At 42.7% G+C, this 14,101-nt stretch overlaps 7 protein-coding genes and 2 long non-coding RNA genes across 11 annotated transcripts; 5 read left to right on the top strand and 4 right to left on the bottom strand.

Moving 5' to 3' along the window:
- Positions 1-406: 406 nt before the first annotated feature.
- AT1G15850 (Transducin/WD40 repeat-like superfamily protein) lies at positions 407-1,250 on the top strand (the record flags this gene model as incomplete). The annotated part of the gene is made up of 4 exons (NM_101453.1): positions 407-466; positions 686-772; positions 889-966; positions 1,053-1,250. The coding sequence occupies 4 exons, from the start codon at positions 407-409 to the stop codon at positions 1,248-1,250; spliced, it is 423 nt and encodes a 140-aa protein (NP_173037.1).
- An 870-nt stretch (positions 1,251-2,120) lies between these two features.
- AT1G15840 (uncharacterized protein) lies at positions 2,121-3,063 on the bottom strand. Its single transcript, NM_101452.1, has 2 exons — positions 2,735-3,063; positions 2,121-2,714 (listed from the first exon to the last, which is right to left on the bottom strand). The coding sequence occupies exons 1-2, from the start codon at positions 2,770-2,772 to the stop codon at positions 2,372-2,374; spliced, it is 381 nt and encodes a 126-aa protein (NP_173036.1). The 5' UTR covers positions 2,773-3,063; the 3' UTR covers positions 2,121-2,371.
- Positions 3,064-3,877: 814 nt separating this feature from the next.
- AT1G15830 (uncharacterized protein) lies at positions 3,878-6,435 on the bottom strand (the record flags this gene model as incomplete). Of its 3 annotated transcripts, NM_001332188.1 has the most annotated exons (3): positions 3,878-4,565; positions 4,656-5,870; positions 6,036-6,435. In NM_001332188.1, the coding sequence occupies 2 exons, from the start codon at positions 5,767-5,769 to the stop codon at positions 4,318-4,320; spliced, it is 1,362 nt and encodes a 453-aa protein (NP_001322621.1). In that variant the 3' UTR covers positions 3,878-4,317. The 3 variants fall into 3 exon arrangements, with proteins under 3 accessions (NP_001322621.1, NP_001322620.1, NP_173035.1); NM_001332189.1 differs by lacking the exon at positions 6,036-6,435 and having other exon boundaries at positions 3,940-5,147; positions 5,340-5,769; NM_101451.2 differs by lacking the exon at positions 6,036-6,435 and having other exon boundaries at positions 3,941-5,884.
- Positions 5,887-6,422, top strand: AT1G15825 (hydroxyproline-rich glycoprotein family protein). Its single transcript, NM_148468.2, has one exon. The coding sequence runs from the start codon at positions 5,966-5,968 to the stop codon at positions 6,344-6,346; it is 381 nt and encodes a 126-aa protein (NP_683309.1). The 5' UTR covers positions 5,887-5,965; the 3' UTR covers positions 6,347-6,422.
- Positions 6,436-6,614: 179 nt separating the features above from the next.
- LHCB6 (light harvesting complex photosystem II subunit 6) lies at positions 6,615-8,033 on the top strand. The gene is made up of 2 exons (NM_101450.5): positions 6,615-7,045; positions 7,261-8,033. The coding sequence occupies exons 1-2, from the start codon at positions 6,819-6,821 to the stop codon at positions 7,808-7,810; spliced, it is 777 nt and encodes a 258-aa protein (NP_173034.1). The 5' UTR covers positions 6,615-6,818; the 3' UTR covers positions 7,811-8,033.
- Positions 6,926-7,283, bottom strand: AT1G05207. The gene has a single exon (NR_138854.1). It is a non-coding gene; the product is annotated as an other RNA (long non-coding RNA).
- AT1G15810 (S15/NS1, RNA-binding protein) lies at positions 7,931-10,275 on the bottom strand. The gene is made up of 5 exons (NM_101449.5): positions 9,132-10,275; positions 8,887-8,969; positions 8,625-8,736; positions 8,463-8,515; positions 7,931-8,367 (listed from the first exon to the last, which is right to left on the bottom strand). The coding sequence occupies exons 1-5, from the start codon at positions 9,997-9,999 to the stop codon at positions 8,224-8,226; spliced, it is 1,260 nt and encodes a 419-aa protein (NP_563982.1). The 5' UTR covers positions 10,000-10,275; the 3' UTR covers positions 7,931-8,223.
- AT1G05203 lies at positions 8,713-9,154 on the top strand. The gene has a single exon (NR_138853.1). It is a non-coding gene; the product is annotated as an other RNA (long non-coding RNA).
- Positions 10,276-10,583: 308 nt separating the features above from the next.
- Positions 10,584-13,423, top strand: AT1G15800 (uncharacterized protein). The gene is made up of 5 exons (NM_101448.5): positions 10,584-11,246; positions 12,528-12,581; positions 12,680-12,742; positions 12,820-12,888; positions 12,969-13,423. Exons 1-5 carry the CDS (start codon positions 10,911-10,913, stop codon positions 13,068-13,070), a joined length of 624 nt encoding a protein of 207 aa, NP_173032.2. The 5' UTR covers positions 10,584-10,910; the 3' UTR covers positions 13,071-13,423.
- Positions 13,424-14,101: the final 678 nt, after the last annotated feature.

Raw genomic sequence — 14,101 nt, 5'->3', positions numbered from 1 at the left:
ATTTATGTATTTATAGTTAAATTTACAATTTCAGTAGATGATGGACCATGAGAAAAATACAAAGGTATATTGGGCCTTTACTAAACTTATTGGGCTAAATAAGCAAAGGCCTGACGGAAACAAAACAAAAATTGAACGTATATAAAGCATTCTTTCACTCTCTCGCAAACTTCTTCTAGTTCCCTCCTTTTTCTGTCACCGGAAAAATAACGAACTGTTGAAGCAGCCCGGATTAACTAACAACCGACGTCTCTCGTCTACGGTTGCTCACTCTTCACCCATTGATAAACTTTCTTTCTTTCTTTCTCTGCCTTCTTCGACCAAGACGACCATTATTGACGTTATTTCTTGTGCTCTTGATTTGAACTTCTCCACCAGAATCTTCTCCGTTCTCTTGGCTTTTACAATGTCTACTTCCGGTGATAAAGCCACCTCTAGCACCAATAACCCTAACAACTCCTACGAGGTAACCTTTCTTTTCTCTGTTTTCTCCCAAGTTTTGTGTTGGAAACTTTACCGATTTACTTGAGATCACTACCGGATGTTCAGGCTATAGTTAATCTTGATTGAATCTTTTCGTTAATCAAAGAGATTTCCATTATTAGGGTTTAGGTTTGAGTGGTTCCGATGATTGATCCGGGAATCCTCTAAGGAGAATTTCAATATGAATTTCATTTACTTGCAGATTACTCCACCAGCCACCGACTCTATTTCGAGCTTAAGTTTTAGTCCAAAGGCCGATATACTTGTGGCAACTTCATGGGATTGTCAGGTTCTCTCTTCTTTCTTCTTTACTCTGCTTTAAGAATTTAACATGTTCGGTGTAATACACCAATTCATAATGCACTCAGATCAAATCTTGGCTCTGTTGTGACACTCTGATTGCAGGTGAGATGTTGGGAAATAACCCGTAGTGACGGCTCTATAGCCAGTGAACCAAAGGTATCAATGTCTCATGATCAGCCGGTAATATGCAACTGCTTTCTGAGTTTATGTGTCCTCCTGCTTTCTCTTTGCTCAAATTCTAATGAAAGATTTTTCTTGTGGTTAAGGTTTTGTGTTCTGCTTGGAAAGATGATGGAACCACAGTCTTTACCGGAGGATGTGATAAGCAGGCAAAAATGTGGCCATTGTTGTCTGGTGCTCAACCATCTACTGTTGCTATGCACGATGCTCCTTTCAATCAGATAGCTTGGATCCCTGGAATGAATCTCCTTGTTACTGGAAGCTGGGATAAAACTTTGAAGTAAGAATGATTTCTGCATCATACAATCAATCTATAAGGAAATATCTCACATAATAGCATGTTATGAAGCATATTGGTTACACCGTTCTAGATATGATAATAGCATCTATAATCCATGTTATCGGTCAATTTCCTCCCAATACTTTTTTTTTTTTGTTATTTCAGAAGTGAAAGTTGATTAGCACTCTTATTTTTGGTTCAACCGTTGATTAGCATTCGTAACTAACATTATGGGAATAGACAATAGCATCTAGCTATACTGAAGTCAACTTCTCGAAGGAAAATAGAGTTTTGCTGAAAATGAAGATAAACATGAAGTGAAGGCGCAATGCATTCAATTACAACGGTGGCACATCATTCTAAGCAATTAAAGCCTTTTTAATACACACATCCAAAATTTATTCTCAGACTAGTTTTATGAAAAATTTACAAAATAAATCACAATCATTTATTTATGTAGTTAGTTATCAACACTGATTTAGTGAAAAAAAAATATTGATCTCTTTCAATTACTTAGAAAGGCAATATTCTTTATCGGAAAAACTAAAAAGAAGATGCAAATACAAAAAAAAAAAGTATGTATTTTAGACCATGCGTGATCATAAATGAGGTCATTTTTAGTCACCACTTTTTAACTTTTGTGATCTGCCACTTTGCCAATAAATTGTGTTATCAGGATAATCCTCATCCTTCTCTCGGCATTTATGATTCCTAGCTACATTTTCCCATAATGCATTATTCATGTAGTATTTTATATCAAATGGGCAAACAAAAAATTTAGTATATTAAAATGGTCTTTGATTAATCTTGTAGTATATATACAACTGTTGTTGTTACGTAGGAGTTTTCTATCAAAGAAGAAGACAACGTAACCAAAGAACACAAAGAGATGATGAAAGCAAAACAACTACTCGTGGTTGGACTTTTGTTGTCTCTACTCCTTTTAATCATTCACACAACAGAGTCCATATCAGACTATGAAGTGAAGTCAAACGTTAACGTAGAAGCTTTAACCGTAGAGGAGCAAAAGCAATCAAACAGAGGAAGACGCAGCAGTGGTAGCAGTCGTAATCGCGGACGCAGAAGCTGCGATCCTCTGTATCAATACTTGTTCGACACCTGTGGTCATTGGCCTTTTCCTACAACTCCTTCGCCGGAAAACCCTTTTCTACCATTCCAACCACCGCGTCCACCACCACGTCCGAGACCGCGTCCAAGGCCATCCCCACGTCTACCGCCACCTTTGGTTCCATCACCCCCACCACCACTGCATCCAAGGCCGTCCCCATGCCCACCACCGCTTATGCCGTCTCCACCGCCTTTGGTTCCATCACCACCACCACCTCCTCCTTCACCGCTCGTTCCTTCACCTCCTCCTCCCTCTCCGCCACCATTTTTCTTCTTCCCTTCACCGCCCCCGCCGGTGATAGTGTTTCCGCCCCCTTTGGTGCCGTCTCCTCCGCCGCCACTACCAGGTGGTGATCAGACGACACAACCTCCGCCGTTATGGCTACCTCCGCCACCATTTGGAGACGAAACGCCGCCAGTGTTCTCTCTTCCACCGCCGTTGGATGAGTTTCCACCTATGCCACCAATAACATGGTTGCCTCCTCCGGATGTTCCCGCCCAAACCTCGTCCGCAGAGGCCTTTGATCAGATTCCTCCACTGTTCATGGAATCCCCTCTGCTCAAACGCTAATCATTTTCTGATTTCTCTTTTCTTTGTTTCTGTTTAGCAGCTGGTGTACGATTACTAAACTACGTAGATTTAACGAAACAATTTTGTTTGTTTGTAAACAACGTAGCAATTTTTTTTTTCTCTAAGTAAATTGATAAATTCACTTAAACGGATTTCTTTTTGACTTTTTGTCAACAATCGGGATACGTATTTCTTTTGTCTAGGAAAAAAAGTTATTATATGATCTAGTGGGCCGAGCTTAGTGACAGTTTATAAAACTTTGGGCCCAAAAAACTGTCGATGAGTGTATAAGGTTAAAACGGTAATTCAGAGTGTGGGTCAGCTGAGTTAAATGTGGTAATAACGAAGAGCAGCTGAAGCAACGGCGTGGAATAAGATAACAAGTCTCGAAGTAAGAAGACTCGATTTTAATTCAATGCGTCTTCTTCGAGTAAAGAGCAGCATTATACAGAAAATTTTATGCCACGTTATCCTTCTTCGCATTTACTTACTTCTTCTACTCTCTTATTAACCTTTTGCTTGTTCATATCCATTCTGTATAATAGTAACTCCTTAATATTTCATCTCCTCACTCCTCAGTCAATTCTTTTAGATGTTGTGACGTCTTGCACACTCGGTTATGTTCAAACCGGGCTTATAGAACATGATTTCTATGATTTTGGCTCAATCCAACAACTAGAAAGTTTTAGAATGGCGTATGTTTTCCACATTGACCCAACTTTTTATCTAAACCGGAATCGAATTTTAGAGATATGGTCTTATGCTGTGTTACGTATTTGTTTTATAGATTGTTGCAACAGAAACAAAATAGTTCTGTCTATATGTACTTCAATATTCTTTGAGCATTGAGGCCGTGTGCTGGCTAACACTTACCTCAGAGCTCTAAATTCCAAGTCAGTTTTAGTTATTGCCTCGTTACCTTGGATTGTGTAACCAAATAAATATTGTCCTTTATTACCAAAATGTATTCATTGAATCCTTACAAAACTAAAGTCTTTGGTAGAGAGACAAAACATAAGAATTGCCAAAAATCATACATACTCGACAATCAATGATTCGACTATAAATACATACACATGCATAGTTTAGTTCTTGCATGCCTTACGAAAAATATGAAGAAACTTGTACTAAGATGTTTAGTTACACTTCTTTTGATCAGTGTTACAATAACAGAAGCAATTGAGAATCCACACAACAGTCACAGACACAGAGACGAAAACAAGAAAGGTTTAGATAGAAGGAATAGAAGAGTCAAAAGCAGAAGAAGAAGCCGAAGTAGAAACGGAGAAGCATTCTCAACAAGGTGTGACGTGTTTTTCCGGTGCATTTTCGGAACTTGCGGTCAATGGAATTTCCCGATTGACCCTTGTCCTCAAAACCCTTTCTTGCCACCTCCGGCGACCTTACCACCACCTCTTCCCCTTCCGCCCCCACCGTCACTCCCAGTCACACCTTGCTCACCACCTCCGCCTCCGATCATAGTCAACGGTGCACCACCACCACCGTGTGTTACTTGTGTACAAGTATCACCTCCACCGCCAACTCCGGTTCCTTGCTCACCACCACCGCCTCCTCCGATTCCGGTTCCTTGCCCACCTCCACCATCTCCACCACCACCGCCTCCTCCGCAGCCTTGCATTACTTGTGTCACAGCCCCAGCACCGCCTCCTCCCCAGCCTTGCATTACTTGTGTAATAGCCCCAGCATCACCTCCTCCGCAGCCTTGCATTACTTGTGTAGCAGCCCCGGAACCGCCTCCTCCCCAGCCTTGCATAACTTGCATCCCAGCACCAGCTTCACCGCCGCCAGTACCGCCGGTGATACCATTTGTCCCTACGCCGATTTTTATACTCCCTCCATTGCCGCCTTTATTTCCTGTTCTACCACCACCATCTGTGACGCCTTCTCCGGTGCTACCCCTTCCTCCACCTTCTGCGCCTCTTCCACCACCATTATCTTCCTCTCTTCCCTCACCACCTCTTCCATTAGTTTTATCACCACCACCACCTCTACCTGGCGGCACGGTTTCACAGCCACCATTTACAATGACACCGCCTCCTCTTTTAGGTGGTGGCGCTCCGGGAACCACAGATTCACCTCCTCCGCCTCTTTTAGGCAGTGGCGCTCCGGGAATCACTGGTTCCCCTCCTCCTCCTCTTTTAGGCGGTGGAGCTCCGGGAATCACTGGTTCACCTCCTCCTCCTCTTTTAGGCGGCGGAGCTCCGGGAATCACTGGTTCACCCCCTCCTCCTCTTTTAGGCGGCGGAGCTCCGGGAATCACTGGTTCACCCCCTCCTCCTCTTTTAGGCGGCGGAGCTCCGGGAATCACTGGTTCACCTCCTCCTCCTCTTTTTGGCGGCGGAGCTCCGGGAATCACTGGTTCACCTCCTCCACCTCTTTTTGGCGGCGGAGCTCCAGGAATCGCTGGTTCACCCCCTCCTCCTCTTATAGGCGGTGGTGCTCCGGGAATCACCGTTTCTCCTCCTCCTCTATTAGGTGGCGGAGCTCCGGGAATCACCGGTTCACCTCCTCCGCCTCTAGTCGCAGACGTCCCGCCCATGCCACCACTAGCATGGTTTTCGCCGCCTGATATTACTACTGGATCACCACCACCATCTCCAGTTTTCCTCCTTCCTCCGCCTTTAGACCGGTCAACATTAACGCCACCAGCTGCACCTGTAGACAATCTCCCACCGGTTATAATCACGGGATCTCCTCCACCAGTAAACAATCTCCCACCGGATATAGTCATCGGACAACCGCCACCACCTGATGTAACCATTGAACCGCCTATTGACCAGTCAACATTAACGCCACCAGTCATTCCCGTGACTTTGCCTCCACCGGTTCAAGACCTTCCTTCGATTTTACCTCCCCCGGCTGATGAGTTGCCGCCACCGGTTCAAGAATTCCCTCCGATTTTGCCTCCACCGGTTCAAGATTTCCCCCCAATTCTCGCTCCCCCGGCTGATGAGTTCCCGCCAAATTTGCCTCCACCGGTTCTAGAATTCCCTCCGATTATGCCTCCACCGGTTCAAGATTTCCCGCCAATTCTCACTCCACCGGCTGAAGAGTTCCCGCCGATTTTGCCTCCACCGGTTCAAGAGATCCCGCCGGTTTTCACATTACCACCGACCGTACAAGATCCACCGACAATTCCAGTATTCTCCACACCACCAGTCCTCGGAGATTTCCCACCCCAAACTCCCGACTTTACCACGCCGCCAGAGGTCACAAATCCATGGCAACCGCCGGTGACGTCATTCGCACCACCAATAGAGTCCATCCCAACAATACCGGATAATCCGTTTCCGGTTACACCAAACCCGGACATGGGTTCAAATCAACCGTTTGTTGAGCTTCCTCCGCCTACTTGGGATTCCCCGCCATTTAATCGTTAATTCTCTTTATATATTTTTAAATTTTCGTTTTTTTTTTCAGTTAATCATGTAATGTGTAATCTAAACGCAATAAGCCACATAATGCAGCCATTTTGTAAATTCATTGCTGTCATTTACATTTCAATAAGAAAATAAATTAATTTCCACGTGTCATTTTATTTTCCTCTCACAATTTAGATTTAGATAAGTAAAGTATTAGAAAAATGTAAATACTGAGTTGGCAGAATAAGACAGTGGTGAGTGTGGGTGATGTGGATATGGTGAAGTAGTTTCTGACTCCTAATTGGTCAGAAATCTATCCACGACAGCCTCTGAGATTTCGTCTATAGATTCTCATTATCTCACATTGTCCCTCTAAATCTCCTCTCTTTGATTCTTTCTGCTCCGAAAAACAGAGAGAGAGAACAACAACCAAACACTCATTTCTCCACATCTTGAGAGAAAAAAACAGAGCAAGTATATTAGAGATCTCATGGCGATGGCGGTCTCCGGAGCTGTCCTCAGTGGGCTTGGTTCTTCGTTCCTCACCGGAGGCAAGAGAGGTGCCACCGCATTGGCAAGCGGCGTAGGCACTGGAGCTCAGAGAGTTGGCAGGAAAACTCTTATTGTCGCTGCTGCGGCTGCTCAGCCTAAGAAATCTTGGATCCCTGCCGTTAAAGGTGGTGGCAACTTCCTTGACCCTGAATGGCTCGATGGCTCGTAAGTCTATTCTCTTTTATATCTGAGTTACTAGCATGAACAATGCTGAATTTTCATTCATATCTCTCATAAACTAGCTTGGACAATAGATTATGATAATTCAAGGTCCTGATTACTCATTTGGTTCTAATTTGTTAGCTGAATCTCAAGAGAGCATGAAAAGCCCGAATTGTTTGTTACCCAGTTATTGAGTCAAATGTGTGTGATATTCGCAGGCTACCAGGAGATTTCGGGTTCGACCCATTGGGTTTGGGGAAAGACCCGGCTTTTCTGAAATGGTACAGAGAGGCTGAGCTGATCCATGGCCGATGGGCGATGGCAGCGGTTCTTGGGATCTTCGTCGGCCAGGCCTGGAGCGGTGTGGCATGGTTTGAAGCTGGAGCCCAGCCAGACGCGATCGCTCCCTTCTCGTTCGGGTCGCTTCTTGGAACCCAATTGCTTCTCATGGGTTGGGTGGAGAGCAAACGATGGGTCGATTTCTTCAACCCGGATTCTCAATCGGTTGAGTGGGCAACGCCATGGTCGAAGACCGCCGAGAATTTCGCGAACTATACCGGCGATCAGGGATACCCCGGTGGGAGATTCTTCGATCCGTTGGGTCTCGCCGGGAAAAACCGCGACGGTGTTTATGAGCCGGACTTTGAGAAGCTGGAGAGGCTGAAATTGGCAGAGATTAAGCACTCGAGGCTCGCAATGGTTGCCATGTTGATCTTTTACTTTGAGGCCGGGCAGGGGAAAACGCCTCTCGGTGCTCTTGGTTTGTGAGAAAACGGCATGATGTTTTTGATTCTGTAGATACAATTTCTCTTCCAAAAACCTAATGTTTCTCTTCTTCAATGTGACATTTGGGAAAAGATCATCAAACCATTGCTATAAATGTAAAATGAAATCATGAGGCTTGTTCGTAGATAACTTTATTATCACAACTCAAATGTGAAAGGGAATACTAAACATCAATGAAAGAGATCCACAACTTCATTTCTTTGCCACAAATGCATGATTGAAGAGCTCCAGCTGAAACACTGGAGTAAGAGGACAAAATAGAATAGAGCGACTTTCTTCCCTAGAGTGGAAAATGCCTAACAGGGTTTGAACAGCTAAGTCTCACTCACAACAGTAAGTTGGTTGAACCAAAAGAGTGCACAGATACCATCATCGGGTCTCTAGTGCAATAAAGCTTAGCACTTGTAATCCGGGTTGTCACGAAGGCTGAGTTTTGACAGGACAAGGCAGTAAGAATCCCAGTCAGTTCGTCTTAGATATTTCAACAGTTTCTTCCGTTTCTGCACCATTCCTAAAAGTCCCTTCCGCGAATGCTTGTCCTACGGTACAGCCACCAACAGGTATGACATAAGGTTCCACAAGAAACTGGGATGGATAGCTTCACAAAAATATCGAAAACAGTTTGAAGTTTTACCTTTTTGTGCAAACTTGAGGATAAATGCTTGATCTTAGTAGTGAGTTGTGCCACTGTAAGGAGAGACCAGAGACATCACAAGACAATCTATCTTAGAACGTGTAAACCTTTAAATGGCTAAAGTCAACATTGATCAGACCACTGGCCTTATGTAGAGTTTACCTTGCACACGTGCAGAACCACAGTCTGATTCTGACATCTTGAACTCTTCCCTGACTTTCGAGAGCTCAATTTTCATCTTCTCCGCAGAGGACATGTTATCTGGGTGGAAATACTTTGTTGATGCAGTCAAACAAAACAGATCAATACCCATTGTCACAACAGATCAACACAGAATTGTAGAAACTATCATATAAGCCTTTTGGTTCATGACTAATTAAAGTGACAAGCTACTAGCTCTAAAGTCTAAGAGCGAAAAGCTTACAGTGTCAACTAGATCCTCTTTTGGAGGAAGAAGCTTGTATTCAGGGATACCACCGAGATGGCCCATAATGGCGACATTCTGCTCTGCAAGCAAAGAAACCTCGTTATATCACATAAACATCATTTCAACAACAAAAATCAAACCAAGATCTCAACACCTCGAGTCCTAAGCAAAGACAACCAATTAAAATTCGCAAAGATTAGACACAGAGAGAGAGAGAGAGTAATGAGAGGCTCAGAACGTACGGGAACTAGCTTCAGAATTCTCATTCTTAAATGATGAAATAACATTTCTGAGTTGGGCAAAGTTCTTAGTCCGATATTGTGCCTCTTTCTCTTCAACTTGCCTTAGCTTAACCAATCTCTGATTCAACTCCTCCAATGAGAACCATCCTTCTTTTTTCTCTCCTTCTGGCCTAAGCGTCCTTAGTTTCTCACCTAATTCTTCTTCGTTATAAAACATTAAGAACTCCGTCATCGCCTCCTCTGTTTCACCTTCACTTCCCTTACTCTCATCCATTTGTGTTTCGAACAGGTATTTTGGCAATGCTTCACCTACAGTGCTCTTGAAACTTCCTAAAACCCCTCCTCTCTTCCCCATGTTGTTTGAAGTGTTAATCTGCGTCCTCAAATTCTTTAAAGTTTCACTTACAGTGTTTGAATTGAAACCCTGAGCTTTCGAATTTCTAGGATCCGATGAGTTTGTTGCAGCGCTCTGCTTATAGAGGCCCGCTAAGGAAATATAAGACGGAGGCTGTACGCCGCCTGAATCCCTCGGAGGTGGAACGGTGGATCTCCGCTGAAACTTGGCGAGATTCTTCCCCAAGTTTTGGGAGAAACTAGTCGATCCGCGATTCTGAGATTGTGCATCGGATCTGTCAAATGGTTTCCTTCCTTGCTCCTGCTGGTTCTGTAATTTCAGTTTCAGAGTGTTCTTGATGTCGAAGATCGGAGAAGAGTCTGACGGTGACGGAGAAGATGGTGACTGAGACGGTTTTTCAACCGGTGCGTTCGTGAATTGGGGAGGTGAGTCCGATGAGGAATTGGAGAAAAATCGAATCAAAGATGTGTTTGATGGTAACCTTTGGTGGCGTCTGGCGAGATGAAGCGCCATGATTTTGGTTGCTCCTAAGGATTTTAGGGCTTTGGGTGTTTGCGAGAGAGTGTAAGTGATGACGATAACAGATTAAGGTAGAACCGGTTTAAGTGCATTGAACTGTTGACTTTTCCGGTTAGTTATGAATCAGAAATGGTCAGGCAAAATCTGATTAAGAACCGGATATAATTCTTACATTGCAACATGACGGACATGTGAAAAGGCCCAATTCATCTTTCTGTTTTCGACCCATGTACCCACAACAAAGCCCTTAGGTTTTTCGAATTTAGCGACCATTTAATAATTGGATAATTTGTTTCAAATTTTTGGAGTATTATGGACAGTAAATACTGTATGAATGGACATTAAATTATAATTTTCAATCCTAGCCAAAAAAGAAAAAGAAAACGAGTTCAATGCATACTTAATATAAATACATAAGTTAACTAATCCTAATTTCGTAAAACTTTATCCTACATAGGCAATATGGCATCTATCTACAATCATGAAGTACGAAAATGTGATTCAAGTAAGAATGACCTCACACGTCCACAAATTTATCCCGAAACTGCATATGATAAGAGTAATGGATGTAACTGAACCGGCACGCAAGCCATAAAGATGTCACTAACCGCGCGTGTATTCAGACGCTAACCCTAGTACCTTTGCAATTGCACAAAGTACAAATACTATATGCCACGTATGTATTCCCATGGGTCCCACTCTCACCAAGAAAGAAAATAAAAGACAGATTTAAAAATAATTTTTCAATCTAATAACTGTATGTGTGAAAACGTTATATATAATAAAAATCCACCCATTAATGTGCCACGGGAGATTTTTTCTTCTTCTCCACTTTTCGCCACCATTTCTTCTCCTTCTCTTTCTCTCTCTCTATCTAAATTCGGTGGAAGGTCCAACCTCAGACTATGACCGGCGGAGACTGGATTCACGAGGCTATGGGTGATGATTCATTAGTGGCGGAGGCTCTGATCTGTCTCCTCCATGCCGAGCCGTCACTTCCTGAGACGAAGAGCGGCGGCGCGTCGGATCTCAAGCTGAAGTGGAGCGTGCGTCAGCCGAGGACCAAGGCGGCGACGTTAAGGAAGAAGGGAGATCATGATACGCGTGCTAGTCCCACGACCCCACTTTCATGGAGCGGCGCAACCTCTTTTAGCGGCGGTGGAGGCGGTGCTGCTGCTGCCGTTGATGGATTTGAGGAGTCAAGTGGCGTTGTGAAACTGTCTGAGGCCGTTAGATCTAAGGTTCGTTCGATAATTTCCCTTTGGTTTATATGTTCAACAGTTTTTGAAACTTCTGCTTTACTCTGTTCTGTGTGTTTGACAACTATACCCCTCGGGATGCGGCGTTTTGACGGTGACTAGCCACCGGGTTATAACGAAGCCTAGTCGTACTTTTTACCTGATATCCATTTTCACGTAATCTCAGTCTTCCTTGTTTTCCGCAACTACTTCCAGTTTTGCCCCTCTATGCCTATTTGTTTCTCTTGAGGCCATTTACGTCATTTTAGTCCGGGATCGGCTTCTTCGCCGGTCACGCCATCTTGGCCTTTCTATCTATACTCCGACTTAGCGTTGACCGATAATATCACTCTGTTACTCTGACGTGATCACGTTCTTTTTCTTCATAGATGAAACTCAAAACCTATCTATCTTCTTTGCTTTTTCCTATTTTTGCAATCTAGTGCCTCCTCACATCGAGATGATGGTGATTGGTGTTGGTGGCCAAGTTTCACGTCACGATGCTTGGTTCCTGAAACTGTTCGCTGAATTCAAGCCAGTTAAATTACCCAGTCATCACCGATTCAATGACGAGATTACCCCCGTTCACGCAGTGTGTTTTAGGGGTAGTTGGGTCAATGAGAGAAGTTATGTCTGGCGTTATTTATAATAGCTTATAATGAGGGTTGCCTCTTTTATGGGTCGAGAGGCGTTTTCGTGGCGGATTAGGTTTGGGGGTTTGGTGCGTCTGTGGTGTAATCAGATGCGGCGTGGAACATAATAAGTCTCATAGGTAATAATGGGCTGACATGGAAAAAAGAAAGTCAAAAACTCTCCGAAGCATCTCTTGGTCAAAATCACTAACTCCTTTCATATTGGTTTAGCTCTTTTTCTCTATGGTTGAAGCTGAATTATCTTACCAAAGTAGAACCCACAAAGTCATCAGTTTTGGGTTTGTGATTAAAAGAACGTGATAAGGACAAGTGGTTATGTGGATAATTCGTGACAACAAAACTGTGGGGTCGTGGTCATGGGGAGACACGCGTATAAGTCTTCCAAATCACGCTCCATTCACGTGATTCTATTCTTTCGAATTTAGTATGTCTCGAGGTAGGAGAAAAAGATGCACTTCTTATTCATATTGCTTTTCTTGGGTATAAGTTGTTGACCAAGAAAGAAGATTCTTTTTTAAATGTTTTTGGTGTTTAACTTGTCTTAGATTTAGCGTTTTGATTATAGAAAATGAACGTGCTATATGTGTTTTTTGACATGCTACAATCTGAATGTTTGGTGGGTTTGACGCAGATAACTCAAACGAGTGTTACAACAAGCCCTTTCAAGAGATCAAGAAAGAAAAAGGTAAACCAGAAAAGAATAATTAATATCAGATTCTGGTAGAATCACAACGTTGTATGATTTTATGTCTTAGTTTAATCACTGTATGTGGTTGTCCACAGACACTTGCTCAACTTAAAGAGGAGGAGAGTGTGCTCTTAAAGGAAAGGAATGGCTTGAGAAATGTAAAACCTCTTTCCCATTTTGTTCTCATATAAAAAAAGTCCAAATCTTTAATATAATTCTTGTTTTCTTGAATCAGGAACTCGCAACTATGCAGGATCTGCTCAAGCAACAAAGAGCAAGAAACGAGTCTTTAAAGAAACTCCAGGTTAACTTCATTTTCCGATTCGTTATACTAAAACAGTATCACTCTTTTGAGTATAAATAACATATCATATCTCTGTGCAGGCTGAGTCACAAAAGAATGATGATTCCTCCTTCTTGCTCCCTGACCTTAATATAGCTCTGGATAACAACTCGAGCCCTGAAAGTCTCTATGGAACCAGCTGATATATAACTACGACACAATTTTCACATCAATATTCTTTTGTCAGTGACACGTTCTCTAGACTACGCGTAACTATGTAACTATACGATTTGGATAAGAATTTATAGATAGGTAATAGTCGTCCCCTTTCCCTTTGCTTTGCAGAAGCATACAAAGATTCTAATGACAGAGGAGACGAGTTGAATGTTTAATGATTTTTTGTGTTTTTCCTTTTAGCTATCAGTTCTTAGGTTGTAGCAAGTTTTTTGCTCTTGTCTAGCTCTCGCTTTTTTTTCCACTCTTGTTATGTTTTTTATAAGATGAGATGTATGTAACTAATAATTACTAATTATCTTCTACAGTTCTACAATGGTGCAGTTCTACTTTCCATCTTTTGTTAATGTACTCATCCTCTCACCTTCAGTCAGTGGCCGTATAACCAACCTCTATAGTTTACTCGGATATTATAAGTTTTGATTATATAAAGTCTAGTTTTATGATTCAATTTCCCCATTGTCATATTTGTCACGCTCTTTGACTCTCCGCCACCCCTGGCCGAATCTCTCCCATAGCCTCTGGATTTGAGGTGCAAATCTTGGATTTCGTTGTGTTATTATTTACGCTTTGAGTTTTAACAAAAAGAATCTTTTGATTCGGAGAATTAATGGATTAAGTGTTTTTGGCCGATAAATGAAGGAAACTGGAACCTCATCGTTCTAATTTTCTAGGTCAATAGTTTTGTTTTCTTGTGCAATTACATTAATGCAATTCAAAGACTTGTCTTGTGAAAGAAGAACCTGCCGTGAACACAGGAGACTGGAGAACTCAACTGCCACCGAATTCACGCTAAAGAAATGCCCACAAGATGTAAGTTCATTGTACAGAATGTGTTGTACAAGGATCTGACCTGTAAACATAGATGTTTATACAATGTCCAAATTACTTGTTGCCATTTGAGCAGAATGGAAGCACTAGAGAAACATGTTCCAAATCTTGGGCTACAATGGATTAACGAGCTCATGAGAATTGCACTAGAGAAACATGTTCCAAATCT

This window comes from Arabidopsis thaliana, assembly GCF_000001735.4.
Source record: "Arabidopsis thaliana chromosome 1 sequence".
Classification (NCBI taxonomy): Eukaryota; Viridiplantae; Streptophyta; class Magnoliopsida; order Brassicales; family Brassicaceae; genus Arabidopsis; species Arabidopsis thaliana.
The sequence above is the reverse complement of the archived record's forward strand: the minus strand, read 5'-3'. Positions and strand labels throughout refer to the sequence as shown.

Excerpts from the sequence above, each read along its gene's own strand:
- AT1G15840 (NM_101452.1), bottom strand. The coding sequence starts at position 2,772 with ATGGTGGCGGAGGTAGCCATAACGGCGGAGGTTGTGTC.
- AT1G15825 (NM_148468.2), top strand. The coding sequence starts at position 5,966 with ATGCCTCCACCGGTTCAAGATTTCCCGCCAATTCTCACTCCACCGGCT.
- LHCB6 (NM_101450.5), top strand. The coding sequence starts at position 6,819 with ATGGCGATGGCGGTCTCCGGAGCTGTCCTCAGTGGGCTTGGTTCTTCG. Across the intron at positions 7,046-7,260 it reads CCTGAATGGCTCGATGGCTC|GCTACCAGGAGATTTCGGGT; the intron begins GTAAGTCTATTC and ends TGATATTCGCAG.
- AT1G15810 (NM_101449.5), bottom strand. The coding sequence starts at position 9,999 with ATGGCGCTTCATCTCGCCAGACGCCACCAAAGGTTACCATCAAACACA. Across the intron at positions 8,970-9,131 it reads GAATTCTGAAGCTAGTTCCC|AGCAGAATGTCGCCATTATG; the intron begins GTACGTTCTGAG and ends CTTTGCTTGCAG. Across the intron at positions 8,516-8,624 it reads TGGTTCTGCACGTGTGCAAG|TGGCACAACTCACTACTAAG; the intron begins GTAAACTCTACA and ends CTCTCCTTACAG.
- AT1G15800 (NM_101448.5), top strand. The coding sequence starts at position 10,911 with ATGACCGGCGGAGACTGGATTCACGAGGCTATGGGTGATGATTCATTA. Across the intron at positions 12,582-12,679 it reads AGAGATCAAGAAAGAAAAAG|ACACTTGCTCAACTTAAAGA; the intron begins GTAAACCAGAAA and ends GGTTGTCCACAG. Across the intron at positions 12,889-12,968 it reads AGTCTTTAAAGAAACTCCAG|GCTGAGTCACAAAAGAATGA; the intron begins GTTAACTTCATT and ends ATCTCTGTGCAG.